The following is a 20,103-nucleotide window of genomic DNA, read 5'->3' as shown; positions in this document are numbered from 1 at the left end:
TCCTCCCGAATTCCGCTGGATTTATTAGCAACTACTTTATACTCACGGCCACAGGTTTCGACATTGGCTCCATTCTCCCCACACTGTCCCCTATCGAACTGCTTCATAATTTTACAAGTAGTTCAACGCTCAGCCTTTCCTTTTTAATGTCAAGAAATACCCAGGTTGCTCCATGCTTTCTAGAAGCAAGGGAGGCACGTGCCTACCCAGCTGGCTCCAAGCGCGGGGTGGCATCTACACTGACACAACGACAGCACTGCGCCCCCAATCAGAATATAAAACCGACGGGGAAAGTGAAACGACTGAAAAATCTGAAATTAAAAGCTGGCCTCCGTAATGGTGACCATGAAACTATCAATTGTTATGAAAACCCATCTGGTTCACCAATGTCCTTTAGGGAAGGGAAATCTGCCATCCTTTACCCAGTCTGGCCTACATGTGACTCCAGACCCACAGCAATGTGGCTGACTCTTAACTGCCCTCTGAAATGGCCAAGCAAGCCACTCAGTTCAAGGGCAATTAGGGGTGAGCAACAAATGCTGGCCTTGCCAGTGACACCCACATACTGTGAAAGCATAATTTTTAAAGAAAATTCCACTAACCTTTTTGATTATTTTCTGTACCTGCTCGTGACATTTTAATGATTTACGTACTTGGACGACGACCCCCCCCCCCCCCACAACCCCCCACCACCCCCCCACACCCCCCCCCACACACACCCCCACCCCCCACCATCTCTTTGGATCTCCACTGTTTCTGACTCTTCACCATTGAGAAAGCATCCTGTTCTATCCATTATAGATCCAAAATGGATGACCTCACATTTGCCTACATTAAAACCCATTTGTCACAGTTTTGCTCATTCGCTTAATCTACCAATATCTCTTTGTAATTTTCTGCATCTAACTACACTGCTTAGTGCTGCCTATCTTTGTGACATTAGCTAATTTGGAGGTGTGGCTTTCTACCCCATCATCTAAGTTGTTAATAGATATGATGAATAGTTGCAGCTTCTGGTGGGATACCACTAGTCACATCCTTGCCAGTTAAGAGTACCTTTCCATATCCCTACTCTCTGTCTCCGACCACTCAGCCGATTTCCTAACCAGGTCGATGATTTGCCTTCGATTCCACAGGCTTCAGCTTTAGCCAGCAGTCTCTTATGAAGGGCTTTATCAACTGCCTTCTGGAAGTCCATATAAATAACATCAACAGATTGTCCACTACTTCAGTCATCTCTTCAATCAGGTTCCTGAGGCATTTCCCGTCCTTTACAAATCTGTGCTCATTCTCTCTGGTCAACTGAAAATGTTCAAGGTTTTCAGTCACTCTACCCTTAACTAAAAACTCTGGTCGTATCCCCAGCACCAGTTAGGCAAACTGGACTATAATTCCCTGGTTTCCTGCTTTCACCTGTCTTAAACTAAGTGAACCAGTCAATCGAATGAACATGGGATGCTTGCTGACATTCCACAAAGACAAATGCCCAACTTAGGTCACAGGGACTGCTTTGTGGCTGTGAGTGTTAACCAGCTCTATCACCCAAGGATGTCTTCCTTCCACTTTCACCCACAGGCACCTACCTGAGTGCTGCAACCTCCCATGGAGGGGTGAATGGGGTATTAAGAGAGAAACATACACGCGTTGATCTGTAACCAATGATCAACAGAGCTGTTGCCACCACAGGCGCACTGATGAATTCAGCTAAGTATTTGCAGGCATTTTTCTGGCTACTTCAGAGTTTTGCAGCTTTCCTGCCATTACTACGTCAACACAGAGGACACTTACCGCTGCAGCTCCTCGTCCTGAATCCTCTCGTTGTCCCACATGAAGACAGCGGCGAAAGCTGCCACCAGCTTGCCGGAGCCTGAGTGCCGGCTCTGGAATTTCCGCCACAGGTTGGTGAAGAGGCTTCGGCGGGAGTGCTCCGAGTACAGGTTATTGTACAGCTGCCAGATCTGCTGGGCCCTCCTCAGCCTCTGTCCGGTCACGTAGCTGCACTGGCTCGCCAGGATCGACACCATCTTCCTCCTGGCCGCGCCACCACCGGCTGCGCCGAACCCTTCCCGCAGCAAGCCCAGTGCCCACCGCAGGGCACCGCCCACCTGCCTCCTCCACGCGTCCAGCTGACGGGCCTCACGCCAACTCAGAGCCTGGCTCGACGAGCAGGCGGGCTGCAGCCACTGAGAGTAACGCCCTCCAAGCGGCTTGCACCGAGCTGGACTGAGGATCATGGCTGGTCTCCTCACGGACAACATGGTGCACAGCAGGGGCAACGGTCAGGGCTCAGCTGAAACAAGAACAGAGGAAAACATCCAAAATTAAGGTGCTGGAAAGGAAATGGTGCCCTTAAGGTGCAGCTAAAGCTTCCACACGATTCGCAGTTACTTTTTTTTACAACTATTTCGCTCCTTTTGGCGTTACAAGGTGATCATTCCTCTTGTAAAGTGCTCCCAGGGGTTGTTTGTTTTTTTTTTTGTGCACGGAAGGAGCTGCTCTGTGCCCTGACCCCAGTGCCAGGTTGTCCGAGGGGCCCAGCTACAAGGCAGCAGCCTGCGGGCCTGTCAATCACCCTCCCCGGCCCCAGGCCACGTGAGGCGGCGCACCCTAACCTGCTCGCAACCGCTTCCCTGATTGGACCAACGCCCCAACTCCGCCTCTACCGGTTGGCTGACCGCGCTGTCAGTGGCCAGGGCCCGCCTCCCCTCCAAACAGGCTGCGGTGCGCCGCAAAGCAGGACCTCCACCTCCGCGCCCCCCCCCTCCCCCCCCTCTACCGGACGGAATGCTTTTACTATGCGCCTTTCACAATTCATGCAACGTAATACTTTTTGGCGGGGATGGGAGCAAAGCGATTGATGCTCTATTTGTCTATCGAATTATTCATCACACAAAAAAGCACAATAAATAAAGGCACGAGCTGGGCATCAATCAACGGCCCAGGGATCGGAATTACTTGCACCAAGAATTTGAGGAACGATGCTGTGAGCATGCGCGGACCAGGAAGCACAGGGGCACTGTGAGCATGCGCACAGCAGGAGGCACAGGGGCACTGAGCATGCGCAGACCAGAAGGCACAGGGGCACTATGAGCATGCGCACAGCAGGAGGCCCAGGAGCACTGTGAGCATGCGCATACCAGAAGGCACAGGGGCACTGGGAGCATGCGCAGACCAGGAAGCACAGGGGCATCGTGAGCATCCGCACATCCGGAAGCACAGGGGCGCTGTGAGCATGCGCAGACCAGGAAGCACAGGGGGATCGTGAGCATCCGCACATCCGGAAGCACAGGGGCGCTGGGAGCATGCGCAGACCAGGAAGCACAGGGGCATCGTGAGCATCCGCACATCCGGAAGCACAGGGGCGCTGTGAGCATGCGCAGACCAGGAAGCACAGGGGCATCGTGAGCATCCGCACATCCGGAAGCACAGGGGCGCTGTGAGCATGCGCAGACCAGGAAGCACAGTGGCATCGTGAGCATCCGCACACCAGGAAGCACAAGAGCGCTGTGAGCATGCGCGACGCATACCAGGCCAAAAAAAAAATTGGCCCCAAAGGCAGTGGGAGGGGAGGTCAGTTTGTCAGTCTAAGAACAAAAAACTGCAGCTGCTGGAAATCCAAAACAAAAACAGAAATATCTGCAAAAACTCATCAGGTCTGGCAGCATCGGCGGAGAAGAGCAAAGTTGACGTTTCAAGTCCTCATGACCCTTTAACAGAACTAAGTAGAAATAGGAAAGGGGTGAAATATGAGCTGGTTTAAGGGGGGAGGGGGGAGGTGGGGGTGAAAGTTTGTCAGTCTCCTTTACCCCCGGGCACAAGCTTTACAGCAGCACAAAATCTGCAGTACGATTATCAACTCTGATTGGATCTTTTCCTACATGAGCTCCCATCTCCATCAGTCCCACACATAAAACAGGCCTTTCCCAGAACTGGGAACATGAGTTAAAGAAAGACTGGTTTACACAGCATCTTAACTCTTTCGTCATCACCTCAAAGCACCTCACAGCCAATGGAGTACTTTTTGAAGTGTAATGTCGGAAATGCCAATTCATGCATGGCAAGCAAGCTCCCACAAATAGCAATGTCATAATGACCAGACAACATTATTTGAGTGAGACAAAAACAGAAAATGCTGGAAAAACTCAGCAGATCTGACGGCAGGTCTGTGGAGGCAGCAACAGAGTTGACATTTTGTGTCTGCCTGACTCTTCTCAAGAGCTATTTGAGTGATGTTGATTGAGCAATAAATATTGGCAACAACATTGAGGAGAATCCCCTGCTCTTCTTCAAAATAGGATCATTTATGTCCACCCAAGAGGGCAGGCGTGGTCTCGGTTTAACATCTCATTAGAAACAAGGCGCCTTTGACAGTGCAGCATTCACTCGGTACTGCTAGTGTCAGCCTTGAATTTTATTCAAGTCCTGGAGTGGAACTTAAACCTGTTTGGACTTTCTGACTGGACATCGTGAATTATATTCCACGTGGATTCCAGATTTACACGCAATACTCTAGCTGTGGCCTAACCAGCGTTTTATACAGTTCCAGCATAAACTTCCTGCTCTCATATTCTAGCCTCAGCTAATAAGAGCAAGTATCCCATATGCCTTCTTAACAACCTTATCCACCCATCCTGCTACCTTAAGGGGCCAGTGGACATGCATACCAAGGTCCCTCTGATCCAGGGACTTCCCAGGGACCTACCACTCATTGTGTATTCCCGTGCCTTGTTTGTCCTGCCCAAGTGCATCACCTCACACTCATCAAGATTAAATTCCATTTGCCACTGATCAGCCCATCTGACCAGCCTGTCTATATCCTCCTCACTATTTACCACCCCATCAATTTTCGTATCATCCACGAACTTACTGATCAACCCTCCTACATTCAAGTCTAAATCATTTATATATACTACAAACCGCAAGGGACCCAACACTGATCCCTGTGGAACCTCACTGGACACAGGCACCCAGTCACTAAAACACCCCTGGACCATCACCCTCTGCTTCCTGCCACTCAGCCAATTCTGGATCCAATTTGCCAAATTGCCTTGGATCCCATGGGCTCTTACCTTCATTATCAGTCTCCCATGTGGGACCTTATCAAAAGCCTTGCTGAAGTCCAAGTAGACTACATCAAATGCATTGCCCTCATCTACACACCTGGTCACCTCCTTGAAAAATTCAATCAAATTGATCAGTCAAGACCTCCCCCTAACAAAACCATGCTGACTGTCCTTGATTAATCCCTGTCTCTCCAAGTGTAGATTAATTCTGTCCCTCAGAATTGCTTCCAATAGTTTCCCCACCACTGAGGTTAGACTGACTGGCCTGTAGTTCCCTGGTTTATCCCTTCCTCCCTTCTTGAATAACGGTACCACATTGGCTGTCCTCCAGTCCTCTGGCACCTCTCCTGTGGCCAGAGAAGTATTGAAAATTATTGCCAGCGCCCCTGCTATCTCCGGCCTTGCCTCACAACAGCCTGGGATACAATTCATCCGGGCCTGGAGATTTATTTACTTTTAAGCCTGCCAAACCACTGAGAACCTCCTCCCTTTCTATGTTAATTTCTTTAATTATATCGCTGTCTTTCTGCCTGATTTCCATAGCCACGTCTTCCCTCTCACTTGTGAACACTGACACAAAGTATTCACTTAGAATCCTACCTAAATCTTCCGGCTCCACATACAAATTACCACTATGGTCCTTAATGGGCCCTACTCTTTCCCTAGTTATCCTCTTACTCTTAATGCACTTGTAAAAGAACTTTGGATTTTCCTTTATTTTACCTGTTTTTTCATGCCCCCTTTTTGCTCTCCTAATTTCCTTTTTAAGTTCCCCCCTACACATTCTATATTCCTCTAGGGCTTCCACTGTTTTGAGCCCTTGATATCTGCCATAAGCCTCCCTTTTTTTCTTTATCCAATCCTGTATATCCCTCGACATCCAGGGTTCCCAGGATTTGTTGGTCCCACCCTTTGTCTTTACTGGAATATGTTGGCCCTGTACTCTCTCTATTTCCTTCTTGAATGAGTCCCACTGCTCTGATGCAGATTTACCTAAAAGTAACTGCTCTCAGTTCTCTTTGGTCAAATCATATCTGTTCTTATTAAAATCCGCCTTACCCCAATTTAGAACTCTGATTTCTGGCCCATCCTTGTCATTTTCCATAACAACCTTGAATCTAACTGAGTTATGATCACTATCTGCAAAATGCTCCCCCACTGATACCTCTCCCACTTGCCCAGCTTCATTCCCTAAAATTAAATCCAGGACCACCCTCTCTCTTGTAGGACCTTCTACTTACTGGCTTAAAAAGCACTTCTGGATGCATTTTAAAAATTCCGCTCCATCTAAACTTATCACACTATGACTAACCCAGTTAGTGTTGGGGAAGTTGAAATCCCCCAATATTACTACCCTATTATTTTTACACTTCTCTGAAATTTGCCTACATATCTCCTCTTCTATTTCTTTCTAACTGTTTGGGGGCCTGTAGTACACTCCCAGCAATGTGATTGCTCCTTTTTTGTTTTTCAGTTCTACCCATATGGCTTCATATGAGGAGCCTTCTAAGATGTCATCCTTCCTTAGTGCCGTAATTGATTCCTTGATCAATATTGTGGTACCCCTTCTCTTTTACCTCCTTCCCTGTCTCGCCCGAAGACCCTATATCCTGGAATATTGAGCTGCCAATCCTGCCTCCCTCTCAACCATGTCTCTGTGACAGCAATGACATCATACTACCATGTATTAATTTGTGCCCTCAACTCATCTGCCTTATTCGTCAGACTCCTTGCCTTAAAATATATACCATCCAACCTTGCCAAACTCCCTTGTGCCTTAACTGGCCTATAATTTCTATGCCTTCCAGACTCACTTGCTCTCTCTTCTAATTTTGGCTGTGCATCTCCCCCTGCTGAACCTCCTCTCAGGATCCCATGCCCCTGCCAAGTTAGCTTAAACCCTCCTCAGTAGCACTAGCAAAACTCCCCGCAAGGATGTTGGTCCCATTCCGGTTCAGGTGCAACCCGTCTGCCTTGTGGAGGTCCCACCGCCCCCAGAAACAGTCCCAATGTCCCAGAAATCTAAAGCCCTCCCTCCTGCGTCATCTCTCCAGCCACACATTCATCTGGACTGACCTCCTATTTCTATACTCACTAGCACGTGGCACCGGAAGTAATCCAGAGGTTACTACCTTTGAGGTGCTGTTTTTTAATCTGTTTCCTAGCTTCCTGAATTCTGCTTGCAGGACCTCATCCCTTTTTCTACCTAGTCGTTGGTACCAATATGTACCACATCTCTGTATGTTTACCCTCCCCCTTTAGAATGCCCTGCAGCCGTTCAGTCACATCCTTGACCCCGGCATCAGGGAGGCAACATACCACCCTGGAGTCACATCAATGGCCGCAGAAAGGCCTGTCTGTTCCTCTTACTATCGAGTCTCTTACCACTATTCCCCTCTTTTACCTCCCCCCACCCCCAGTACAGCTGAGCCACTCACAGTGCCATGAGCGTGGCTGCACTCCCCAGAGGAATCACCACTCTCACCATTTTCTAACACAGAAAAACGGTTCTCGATGCACCCTGGGGATTTCCTGACTCCATGCTTGACACCTTTCTTCTGACTGATGGTCACCCATTCCCTCTCTGTCTGCACTTCTGTAAGCTGTGGGGTGATCACATCTAAAAACGTGCTATCCACGAAACTCTCAGCCTCACGGAGGCACCTCGGCGCCTCCAGCTGCCGCTCAAGCTCCGAAACCCGGAGCTCAAGTAGCTGCAGCTGGTGGTACCACCTGCACAAGTGGTCGGTTAGAGCGCAAGGAGCGTCAAGGACTTCCCACATGTTGCAGGCGGCACATACCACGGGACTGAGCTGCCCTGCCTCTAGTTGAAAAAAAACCCTTGAAGTTAAATACAGTAAAAAGTTAAATTATTTATGTACTTTAAATAAAAACTAAAATCCTTACCTTTCCTTAGCTTAATCTATTTTAAACTGGAGAAAAGACTGGAGAAAAATACTTACTCACTGCTCACCAATCAGTTCTCACCTTTGTGCTGATGTCACTTTTTGAAGCTTCCTCGCACTTGCGCTGGTTCTGATCTCTCTGCCGCTCTCTCGCGCTGTCTTGTGATGTCACTCTTGTTATTTTCAATAAGAACTGACTGCAGGACACAGTTCCCAGGTTATCGGCGGTAGATGGGAATGTGGAAATCGAAACACAAGATGATCAGCCATGATCTTATTGAATGGCGGAGCAGGCTCGAGGGGCTGAATGGCCTACTCCTGTTCCTTATGTTCTTATAAGTATGGAAAGATAATTGCAGTTATCTGGAACTACAATCATTTAGACAAATGAGTATTCAGTGATTCAACATTGGTATGAAAATTACAGCACTGTGCTGATGCAAATTTTCCCATTATTTTCCCAAGTGCATTGATTGAGGAATAAAATAATGAATGAAATAGCTTAAAATTCACTGTAATCCATGTGGGTTGTTAAGAGTGGCAGTGCAAGATGGGAAACAGGGTGACAGGGAGTGATACAGCCCTGCCACCCCTCAACATAAAAGCTTGACCATTCTGCAACTTCCACCAATGCACGGAGTGAAAGAAAGGCTTTAAAGGAAGGGGAAGATCATATGCTAAAGCCAAGAGGTACCGAAACTAAAATGGAGATGGATATGCAAGTAAGGCACTGGATGGAGGGGGTGCAAGGTAAGAAAAGGCAACGCAAGGAACAGGCAATGATTGAGGAGGGAATGAGGGGGATAATCCCAGAGGAAGAGAAGTGTGGGAAAGCAACAATATAGACGTACAAAGATAGTGGGATAACATGGGAGTGGAATGATCTCCATGAATTAGGGTAGCTTAGGAACACAAGGAAAATAGTTCCAGTACTGAGTGTGCTAGCTAATGCTCCAGCTCTGCAATACGCTGCAGGTATCTGCAGTATGCTCCGATTCAAACTCACAATTCAGCACATGACAGGTTCCTTATCTCAGCTACATTGTCACAGGGACAGCGATCAAGTGTTTCCTCACAGGGAGGGAGGAGCTAGTGTGCAATGCTTTTGCACTGTTTACTGGGTTACACAGGTGTTGGTATGGCAGAACCACCTCATCCACCCCATGGAGTAAACAGAAGGTCTGAAAGAAAAGGAAGAACCAAGGACAAACGCAATTATAACAGATGTTCACAGAAATGGTGACTCTCGTCTCCCTGTAGGCAATAGGGCGAGGGTGGTAAGAGACCTTACCCCCGACGGGGAGGTTTTGGGTCATGGGGGGGAGGGAAAGGGTAACGGACACTGTCCGGGGGGAGGGTGGTGAGGGATACCACTCCAACGCATTTAGGATAAGGTTGCCAACTGTAATTAAATGTGTTCCTGGAGTTTTCATCACTTGACTTGCCCCCAGGCTCCAGCCATTAGTCAGCCAATACATCCATCCTTGTGACGCACTGTCTTCCTACGCTAACACTCATCACCCCATTGGATGATGCTCAACTGTCGGCCAAACAGCCCCTTTTCTCCCACTTTCAATATTTTTATATCTGGTAAAGAGAAATGTTCAAAGAAAACGGCTAAAAAAAAAGCCTATCTTTTTTAATGTCCCTGTGATTGTACTCCAGAATTAAACATAAGTGTCCTGGAGATTGATCTTCAATTCCTGGAGACGCCAGGCCAATCCTGGAGGGTTGACAACCCTTGTTTGAGGGGGATTGGAGATGGTGGATAAGGGAAACTCAAATAGGAAGTAAAATAGAAAAGTTCTGTCGAAGGGTCACGAGGACTCGAAACGTCAACTCTTTTCTTCTCCGCCGATGCTGCCAGACCCGCTGAGTTTTTCCAGATAATTCTGTTTTTGTTTTTGAGTAAAATAGAAAAAGGCTGAGAATACTCAGCAAGTCTGGCGGCACCTGTAAAGTTAAAAACAAAAAAAACTGCGGATGCTGGAAATCCAAAACAAAAACAGAATTACGTGGAAAAACTCAGCAGGTCTGGCAGCATCGGCGGAGAAGAAAAGAGTTGACGTTTCGAGTCCTCATGACCCTTCGACAGAACTTGAGTCTTTGATTTTGTTTTTGTTTAGCACCTGTAAAGTAACAGAACTAACTAACTTTTCAGGCTGAATATGAGTCATATTGGACTGGCAACATTAACTTCTCTCTCCACAGAGGCTGCCAGACCTGCTGAGTTTTCCCAGCACTGTCTGTTCTTTATTTAAGACCCTCAGTGGATTTTGCCTTCATTTCAGCTCTCCAATAGGCCCCAACGCAGCAAACTACAATTCCCGAGCTGCATCGCGGGAGGCGGGCGATTGACACACCCGACAGCCAATGGGCCAACGCTTCCCCCCCCTGCCCCCCCCCCCACCCCACCCATCCGCCAATGGGAATCCAGGAGGCGGGGCCACCGCCTGCTGAGGGAAAATGGCGGCGCAGAGGGAGAGTGAAGGAGAGACAAAGGCTGGGGCTCACTGTGCCTGTAAGGTGGTACTTTCTACTCTTTTGACAGCATATTTGAAAAAAAAAAAAAAAATGGGAGGAGACAAGTATGATCAGAGTAAAATATCCAGCAAAAAGCGCCTCATTTTCCTTTAATCATTAGAAAAATCAAAGGAAACTAATCTAGTTAACTAAAACTGAAATGATATGATGCTATTTTCTGGGCTGGAAAGTACCTATGGGTCCAAATTCACTCTGAACATGCGGGGCAACTAGTCCAGAGTGACAGCTGGCAATAAGGTGATTGGCAGGACTTTTCTCTCTCTCTGACAATGTGCTAGGCTGATCTGGAATGCACTGTCTGAAAGATTTGGGTGGGTGGGTGGGTGGGTGGGTGGGTGGGGTGGGGGGGGGGGGTTAGGGGTGGTGGGTGGGGGAGAGATACAGAGTCAGTAGCAGCTTTGAGGAGAAAATCGGTCCAATCCACACAGGAGAAAGGATTGCGGGAGGCTTACGCTCAAAAGAGCAACCAGATCGCTTGCACCTTGGAAGAGCCTGGATGGGCTGAATGGACTCCTGCGCTGTACGATTTGATGGATAGAGCTGTCCTTGTAAAATGGGAGCTGCACTCTGCTCATCTCTGAGCCATCTTGAGGTGCCCCCCCCCCCCCATTATAATGCTGGGTAATAACCCACCCTTTCACCGCACGCTTCAATAAAGTACACTTCGGACAACAGATCAGTGATCTGAAAGTGCTCCTTTTACAAATGCTGCCTGACCTGCTGAGTGCTTTCAGATTTCCAGTTTCTGCAATATTTTGCATTTCTTTCAATTAAATTCTAACTTTTGCTTTCAGAAGGCAACAGCTTTGCATTTATGTAGCACTTTTAATGGAGGGAAGGAAGTCTGATGCAAGACACAGATGCAGTAATATAGTGGTGGAACAGGTTGGAGTCTTGAACCAGATGGAATAGGATTTGCTGCAAACCAGCTGTCCAGAGGACTGAGTGAAGACCTGAATCCCATAGTTCGGGACACCACCCAAAACAATGAGGTAAATCCAGTTGCAACAACTTGGTGATGCCCATCTTCGGTTTCAGTAGCTTCGGGGTGTCGGAACGAAGGAGAAAATGACGGCAGTAAACATATTTCTGATAATTCAGGCAGGACTGCAGATCTATTTGCAGGCTCACTCTGGGTCAGACCCTTTCCCTGGACTGGCACCTTTTAAAGTCTGCTAAAGGAAAACTCCAGAGTACCTGTGCATTCTCTGTGTCCCATCGAGAGGCGCAAGAGTCACAAGTTCTCTGGAACAGTTATGGGAATATTCTCACAATAAAGGAAGATTCTGACTTTCCGGGCTAGAAGAGGAAACAGATTATTCTGTTGAATACCAATCATTCTGGGTCCACCTGTGTTGTTCTCTCATCTCAACTAGACTCTCTAGCCTTGAGGGGAAATAGCCACTACATCCTTTCCTGATCACTAGAGAGTGTGGGGGGTTGGTTGCTGAAAAAAAGAGACATGCTGTCGAAGCTTTCTGTCTCATTCATTAGGACAAGTGCAAAAATGCCAAATTTCAGAGGGAGCAATAATTTACATTGCATGAGAAAAGGGTGCTGATTGATTGGCAAGTCATCTCTGATTAGTCAAGGCACTGCCATGGAGAATGCACCAGGGAACTATTGTCCCCCCCATGCTTTTGTAATTCAAAAAAGGTGCAATGCCTGGACATGTTCCTTTTGCCTGCAGAGGACAGGTCCCTGTGCATGAATATATGTAGCTTCTAGCAAGCGTAAGTAAGCCATGTTGCAAGCTCAACTAGTAAACTTAAACTGGTTGATAATGTAATTCTTAGCACACTTAGCAAGTACTGTCCAATCACAGAATCACATGTAACATTCGTGTCGGGGTTGTTGGAGGAGGACAGCATTGACATTGGCTTCAAGACTAGATGGTCAAACAGCCTGTTGGCATCAGTAGGTATGGACCAGTGGAGCCCATACTGGAGCTGGTCCTTGGCATTATTACTGCTCCCTCAAAGTCATGCTCATTTGGTGTGGGGGAGAGAGAAGATCCTCGTTCTTGGATACTTCATAATTTTAATGTGCGTGGTGAACAATAGTAAAATCGGAACAATATTCATTTAGTATAGAACTTGAACATCACTGAAAAGAGAGACATATTGCTGAAGATTTTCCTCTGGCACTCACCAGGACAATATCAAGAATGCCAAGTTTCAAGTGATCAAGACAATTTATACTGCAGGAGAAAAGGGTGCTGACTGTTCGGCAGCTTGACGGTAAACAAAAAGTCCACTGTGAGATGTGATTCCATGATTCGGCAGCACTTGCTGAACAATTCTGAGTGCGCTAATAGCTACACTAACAACTATTTTAAGAAAATCAGTTGGCTCATTTATGCTTGCTAGAAACAATATGCAGAAATGAAGTGACCCGTTCTCTGCAAATAAAAGAAACATCTTCAAGCCTTGTGCCATTTTTGCATTACTAGGAAGCTAGGGGAGCCTATAGTTCCCCATTACTTCCTCCATGACAATGCCTCAGCCAATCAGAGTTGACTTGTCAACCAGTCAGCCTTTTCTCCTGCAGTATAAATTGTTGAGATTGTTTGAAATTTGGAATTCTTGTGTTTGTCCTGATGAGTGCAAGATGAAAAGCTTTGGCCAAATATCTCTCTCTTCAGCAGTATTCAATATTAATTAAGTTGTCCTTGTCTCCCTTTTCCTTCAGGACAGGATTCCCGTGCCCTATCATAATCTAATGGCCTCAGCCAGCAGATGCAATCGTATTGTGCTCTATTAATCACAACAGGTTAGTATGCAGGTACAGCAGGTAATTAGGAAAGCTAATAGAATGTTATCGTTTATTGTGAGGGAACTGATTACAAAAGTAGGGAGGTTATGCTTCAGTTGCACAGAGCATTGATGAGACCACACCTGGACTATTGTGTACAACTGGGTCAGGATCCTGGACTCCCTCCCTAACAGCACTGTGGGTGTACCTACACCACATGGACTGCAGCGGTTCAAGAAGGCAGCTCACCACCACCTTCTCAAGGGGCAATTAGGGATGGGCAATAAATGCTGGACTAACCAGCGAAGCCTACATCCCGTAAATGAATTTTAAAAGGTAGTGGTCTCCTTATTTAAGGAAAGATGTAAGTGCGTTAGAAGCAGTTCAGAGAAGATTTGCTAGACTAATACCAATAATTGGCGGGTTGTCTTAAGAGGAAAGGCTGGATGGGCTAGGCTTGTATCCACTGGAGTTTAGAAGAGTAAGAGGCAACTTAATTGAAACCTTTGAGATCCTGAGGGGTCTTGACAGGGTGGATGTGGAGAGGATGTTTCCTCTTGTGGGAGAATCCAGGGATCATTGTTTAAAAATAAGGGGTCACTCATTTAAGACAGATGAGGAGAATTTGTTTCTCTGAGGGTTGAGTGTCTGGAACTCACTTCCTCAAAAGGTAGTGGATTCAGAGTCTTTGAATATTTTTAAGGTAGTGCTGGATAGATCCTTGATTAACAAGGGGATGAAAGGTTATCGGGGGGTAGGCAGGAATGTGGGGTTGAGGTTACATTCAGAGCAGCCATGACTTTATTGGATGGCAGAGGAAGCTCGAGAGGCAGAGTGGCCTGCTCCTGCTGCTAATTCGTATGCTCATTGTGATGCTCTTCATGGTCTCATGGGCTCATGTGATAACTTGTCTAGGTTCCAACAGGAGGACTCACCATAGAGGTAGGCATCCCCGCCATCAAGAGAAAATGAGATGGAAAAAAAGTGCAAATCAACCATTTATTTCACGTAGCGCAAAAAATTCTAACTTACGTCATGTCAACTGGGAACTGGAAGGAACATGTACATGGAGCGTGCGTCTTGTAACTAGACACAGATTTAATCAGAATATGAATTCCGATGCTGTGAACGACTTGGTTTTGAGTGTGGGGTTTCCTCTTGTACTTCAACTCTTTCCCCTATCGAGGTGTGCAGGCTCACTCTGTGTCAGCTTCAGCTTTTCCCAACCTGGCACCTTTTCCGCCTGTCACAGTAATTTCCCTGCCAACGAGTTCAGCAGCCTCCTTCTGCACAGGGGTCATGCCAGCCGTTGTGCTTGGGAATACAGTGATTGTTGAAAATGGACTGCTGCTCAGTGGTTACAGTGAAAACTGTTAAAGGTGAGCTCTTGTTTTGCATATTCTGCAAAAGTTTGCCTAACGTTTCTTAAACGTCCCCTGTGGCAAAGGGTGTTGACGAACATACCACGGGGGCAAAAATCAAGTTTAAATTCATGGTCTCCTTAATTTGCAGATATTTAAACAAATAGATCTTGGTGTGCCTTTTTAGGGCTTTTCAATAATGAAGTAGTAACCGAGAATCGTCCTCATCAAACCTCAGGCTGTCGATTCAAACAAGATAAACCTGGGCTTCGAGAGATGCAGAGTCAGAGCTCAGCAGAGCCCCTGGCTGCAGACACTAGACATGTAGTTAAAAGCCCCAATCGGTGCAAACACAGCCTCTCAGACTAAAAGCTCTTAGCTTCACTCTGTGCTCTGCTCTCAAATCTCAAGCCTCAGGGCAGGAATTGTGGTGCAATGATGGGCCTTGGCAGCCTGGGGCAAAGGAGGCGGGGAGAAAATCAGCTGACCTTTCTGCTCCTTAATACAGAAACGGGAGCAGCCATTGGCAGAGGGCACAATTGGATGTCCCCAAGCCTTACATGAAGCGTGGCCACTGGGAGGAGACTAGCTTTCATGGACTGTTCCCCAGCATGAGGCAAAGTCTTTGCAAGAAAGGGGGAAGGAAATTAGGAATTAAAACAGAAAGTGCTGGAAAAACTCAGCAAGTCTGGCAGCATCTGTGGAGAGAGAAACAGTTAACATTTCCAGTCTGTGTGATTCTTCTTCAGAGCTAAAGAGAAGTAGAACATAAGAACTAAGAGCAGGAGTAGGCAATTCAGCCCCTCGAGCCTGCCCCACCATTCATTACGATCATGGCTGATCTTATTTTGGCCTCAACTCCGATTTCCCACCCTCTCTCCATAACCTTTCAACTCATTACTAATTAAAAATCTGTCTATCTCCTCCTTAAATTTATTCAGCGTCCCGGCATTCACTGCACTCTGAGGTAGTGAATTCCACAGATTCACGACCCTTTTGAGAAAAGTAATTCCTCCTCATCCTTAGCCTAAAACTATGGCCTCTCGTTCTAGAATGCCCCACAAGGCATTGAACAACAGATTAAGCAAGTTTCATGCTGCTCCTATGCAGTGGCTACTCGAGTGGTATTTTCCACTGACATCTGCTGCTATCAATCCAAAAAGACTTTCTGCCTACCACGCAGCTGAGCAACATGATGTATGAATTTCAATGCCGGTGCAATGTCAGGTACATAGGCTGTATGTCCCAACAATTGGCTGATCAAATCAAACAGCATGTCCCTTCAGTTACTTCTAATAGGCGGAGTACAAACCATTCAACCAGCTGGCACTTGCAAAACCCAAAACAAATCGTCCATTGTTGGATGTGATTCCATGATTGAGCAGCACTTGCTGAATAATCCCGAGTGCGCTAATAGCTACACTAACAACCGATTTAGGATAATCAGTCGAGCTCGTAATGTGGCTCATTTACACCTGCTAGAAGCGACATACATTCAAAGGCAGGGACCCATTCCCAACAAACAAATGGAATATGCACAAGTCTGGCCCCTTTTCTGAACTACTTGGGGAGCTTGTAGTTTCTTGTTGCTTTCCGCATGGCAACACCTCGGCCAATCAAAGTTCACTTGCCAACCAATCAGCACCCTTTTTTCCTGTGGTATAAATTGTTGTGATCGTTTGAAATTTGGCATTCTTGCGTTTGTCCTGATGAGTGGAAGATGAAAAGCTTCGGCAACACGTCTCTTTTCAGCAATGTGCAAGTTCTGTACTAGCAAGCGACAGTAGCTATTAGATTGTCAGATGAAAGTCTTATCTGGCATTTGTCTGCAGAAATTCATGTTTCCACTTTCCCCTTTTGACAGGCATGTAGAATCTCAGAAGAGAAGTTGCTGCTGAGCTGTCACAGTGTTTACATTCTGAACAAAGCCAACTATGGTGGCAGTGTCAAGCTGAACAAACTGGAAAAGGTTAATTTGGTTCTCGCTGCTGTGTTCAATAAATGCCAGAGAAACTGACTCCTGGGTATCATTACTACCTTTGAAAATGGCTGGTTTAAGCAAGGTAGAGAGAGAGAGAGAGAAAATCCAATCTCAGACACTGATCAAAGCAAATCAGTGAAACATCACACTCAAAGCTCATTTTATATGTACAAAGTACGGGGGTAGTGGGGAATTACCCCCCCCCCACCATTCGGATCATTACATCTTTTAGCCTTTGCATTTGAATCTTTCTGCTAAATCTTGGTGAAAAATGCACAAAGATCTGGAACCACACTGTTGTTCTGGTTTAGCTGTCAGCTATGCTGTGAACTGTCAACAGGTGGCACCAGCAACCAGCAAGGCAGGGGTTGGCGCTGTAGTGAGTATACCACCTCAACTTTTCCATATAAAAAGGAACCTCGGCAAAGGGCAGGACAACACTGAGGCTGACAAGAGAGTAAAGACTAAGTAAATGGGCAACTATTCTCCTCTGGCCAGGGTAGGGGGGCAGCAGCTGATTGTGGACAGGTTACCTGGCTACTTGGAAGCAATGTCTTGACTTGCCATCCTCTGTGAGGAGACACCCAGGTCCTGCTTAGAGCTGAGCTCTGGAACTTGGTGGTATAAAGAAATAGAAGTCATCACTTCATTGCTGAGCATTAATGCCCACCCCCCCCCATGTCCCCAGCACCTTGGTAAACATCGAAACCTGAGTTCCTTACCCTGTAATCAATGCACCGATATGTTGTTGCTGACTTCCAACTACGAAAGATGACACACAGCAAACAATCCATTTAGGTTGGGGGGGGGGGGGGAGTCTTCATGATCATGAAGGCCAACCTCTGGGAGACAGGTTCTGCCACAAGTGCCGCACGTGAAGCTGCCAATTGATGTTGTAGGTTGGTGCTTTTGACGTTGCTGCCTCTTGCCAAGCTGCTGTGTGCGCTGGCCGTGTTGCCATTTCCCTCTTTTGCCAGATAGTGCCCCCCAGGTACAATAGTTGATGCTCAGGCTTGCTAGCACCCTTGAAGTGGAGCCTTGGGCGCCCCACGAGTCGTGGCTCTAGCTACCTCACCACACGAGTATGCGGCCATCTTCCATCCTGCAGTCCATGCCCGATTCACAAAAGCCGCCTGTGTTTGGTTAGTGCCAACACATTTGGGAGATTTGCCTGTCGGAGGACAGCTGCATGCCTGATTTTGTCCTGCCAGGATATACCCTTAATGCACCGCAGAAAACAAAGATAGACGTTGTTGAGCTTCTTTTCCTAGTAGCTGTAAACCGCCCATGTTTCAGAGTCCTACAACAAGGCGCTGAGAACATAGGCCTTATAAAGCTTCATGATACATCCTGGCATACTTAGTCTGTGTGCGCGCGCCCGCACAACCTCTTCAGGCTTGGGAGCTGCCTGATCTGTACGTGGTCTGTAAATGGGCACAGTCTGCCAAGGCGGGAGAGACAGTCGAAGCTTATACTGGGCGAGCGATGTGCAGGGATCCCTAGTTAATGTGTCCGTTATGCATTCAGCTTCTCGTGAACTATGGTTAATGGATTATTTTTTGAATTGGTTTCAGTACACAATGGTTGGAACACTGGATTTGTATGTAATCAGGACTTGTGCACCCTTCTGATTTGGAGAGATGCTGCATTACTCAACAATGTTAACATGCTGGTCAAACTTCAGCTTGCTAGCCTGCTGCTGATTAATGCAGTGGACCTTGTCTTGATAGTTGCTCAAATTCAGAATTCAGCAAAATCAAGTTTGCACAGGGGCTCAGATGATTAAACCAATTGCCTGTTTCAGACCTGTACAGATAAGGAGCTCCTTGGTCCCTAAGCTGTTTATCTCAGCTGGCCCGTGGGAGCGACATTGCAATTAACCATGCAGTCCTGACTATAGAGGAGGAAAATCAGCTGATCTGCCTACTCCTGATCTCTTGTGCAGCCACTGCTGGAAGTTACTTTTGTACTTTGGGCTGAAGAGTAAATCAGGCCTGGGTGAGGCACCTCCACGTTGCCCCCTATTTAATGACCTGGCTGTATGCTCAGATACAATAACTTACATTGTGCCTTTAACATAACGAAATGTACCAAGGTGCTTCACAGGAGCATTATAAAACAAAACATGACACCAAGCCACATTAGGAGATATTAGGTCAGACGACCAAAAGTTTGGTCCAGGAGGTAGGTTTTAAGGAGTGTTTTAAAGGTGGAAAGTGAGCTAGAGAGGGGGGGAGGTGTAGGGAGGGAATTCCAGAGCTCCCAGCCCAGGCAGCTGAAGGTATGGCCGCCAATGGTGGAGGGATTAAAATCGGGGGATGCTCAAGAGGCCAGAATTAGAGCAGTGCAGATATCACAGAGGGTTTGCGGGGGTGGGGGTGGGGGGGGGGGGGCGTTGACGGGATTACAGAGATAGGGTGGGGACGAGACCTTGGAGGGACCTGAAAATGAAGATGAAAATTTTAAAATTACAGCGTTGCTTGACCAGAAGCTAGTATAGGTCAGCGAGCACAGGGGTTGATAGGGGAACGGGACTTGGTGTGAGTTAAGACATGAGCAGCAGAGTTTTGGATGAGCTGAAGTTTATGGAGGGTAGAATTTGGGAGACCAGCCAAGAATGTGCTGGGGTAGTCAAGTCTAGAGATAACAAAGGCAGGAATGAGGGTTTCAGCAGCCGGTGAGCTGAGACAGGTGAGGTCAATGCTACGGAGGTGGAAATAGGCGGTCTTAGTTATGGTGCGAACACGAGGTTGGAAACTCAACTAGGGGTCAAACAAGACACCACAGTTGTGCACAGACTGGCTTAATCTCAAGACTGTTGCCGGAGAGAGAGGGATGGAGTCGGATGCTAGGGAAATGAGATTGGAATGGGGATCGGAAGCATTGGCTTCGGTCTTCCCGGTATTTAAGTGGGGAGAAAGATGAAAAGAAGCCATTTGGTCTGAATAATGCTGGCACCGTCAGTAAGAGGGAGGGAACACATATCGGTGGGGCATGGACACTCACCTCCATACACCCTCTCACAGCCCCAAAGGCTTCAGCGTTCCTCTGACAGAAATTTGTTATCTGTTCCACTGGAGCCAGGGGCACCTGAAAAGAAGAGGGGTTAAAAAAAAAAATGAATACTCTGCACAGAATTATACACAGCTTGTACTTTTCGGAATGATATCTCGAGGATTGGTTAGAAAACCGGCAACGTGTAGTTGTGCTGTCTTTGATCAGATCTGTCTGGAATATTGCCCCAGCTCTGGAGCGGACTAGCTCCTGTCATGGCAAGTGGAGCAGCTAGCAGGCACTGCCCGGAGTTTCGACGGAGATGGCTCTGCTCTGGAATAGTTTTACAACCACAAACATGAGCTTTGGAAAATGTGACGCGTTCATTGAGGAAGTCAGCCATAACTGCCTAAGCCGTTTGAAAAACAACTAACTGCAAAAGGCAATTTCAGCTCCTGATTTTTTTTTTAAATTCCAGGAGACAAAATCCAATGCGACAC

General features: G+C 47.1%; 1 protein-coding gene, 1 long non-coding RNA gene and 2 other non-coding genes across 8 annotated transcripts in view; 3 read left to right on the top strand and 1 right to left on the bottom strand.

Annotated features, from left to right (window-relative positions):
* stard7 (StAR-related lipid transfer (START) domain containing 7) overlaps positions 1 to 19,680 on the bottom strand; it is a 31,098-nt gene extending 11,418 nt beyond the window's left edge. Inside the window, exons 1-2 of one of the 3 annotated variants that reach the window (XM_041210252.1) lie at positions 19,616 to 19,680; positions 1,789 to 2,290 (exon numbers count right to left, since the gene is read on the bottom strand). In XM_041210252.1, the coding sequence (XP_041066186.1) occupies positions 1,789 to 2,258 (470 nt within the window). In that variant the 5' untranslated portion in view covers positions 2,259 to 2,290; positions 19,616 to 19,680. Of the gene's footprint in view, positions 1 to 1,788; positions 2,291 to 2,388; positions 2,602 to 2,827; positions 2,847 to 19,615 lie in introns of those variants that run through there. The other 2 variants (XM_041210253.1, XM_041210251.1) reach the window with 2 other exon arrangements.
* Positions 10,404 to 16,645, top strand: LOC121290090. Of its 3 annotated transcripts, none has more exons than XR_005945699.1 (4): positions 10,404 to 10,490; positions 11,308 to 11,505; positions 13,205 to 13,285; positions 16,493 to 16,645. It is a non-coding gene; the product is annotated as an uncharacterized LOC121290090 (long non-coding RNA). The 3 variants fall into 3 exon arrangements; XR_005945701.1 differs by having other exon boundaries at positions 10,442 to 10,495; XR_005945700.1 differs by lacking the exon at positions 10,404 to 10,490 and adding an exon at positions 10,536 to 10,750.
* On the top strand, positions 11,635 to 11,769 carry LOC121290276. The gene has a single exon (XR_005945751.1). It is a non-coding gene; the product is annotated as a small nucleolar RNA SNORA77 (small nucleolar RNA).
* LOC121290277 lies at positions 14,458 to 14,596 on the top strand. The gene has a single exon (XR_005945752.1). It is a non-coding gene; the product is annotated as a small nucleolar RNA SNORA77 (small nucleolar RNA).
* Positions 19,681 to 20,103: the final 423 nt, after the last annotated feature.

The sequence above is a fragment of the Carcharodon carcharias genome, chromosome 17, assembly GCF_017639515.1.
Source record: "Carcharodon carcharias isolate sCarCar2 chromosome 17, sCarCar2.pri, whole genome shotgun sequence".
Classification (NCBI taxonomy): Eukaryota; Metazoa; Chordata; class Chondrichthyes; order Lamniformes; family Lamnidae; genus Carcharodon; species Carcharodon carcharias.
Note: the sequence above shows the minus strand (reverse complement) of the source record. Positions and strands in the feature narration are given on the sequence as shown.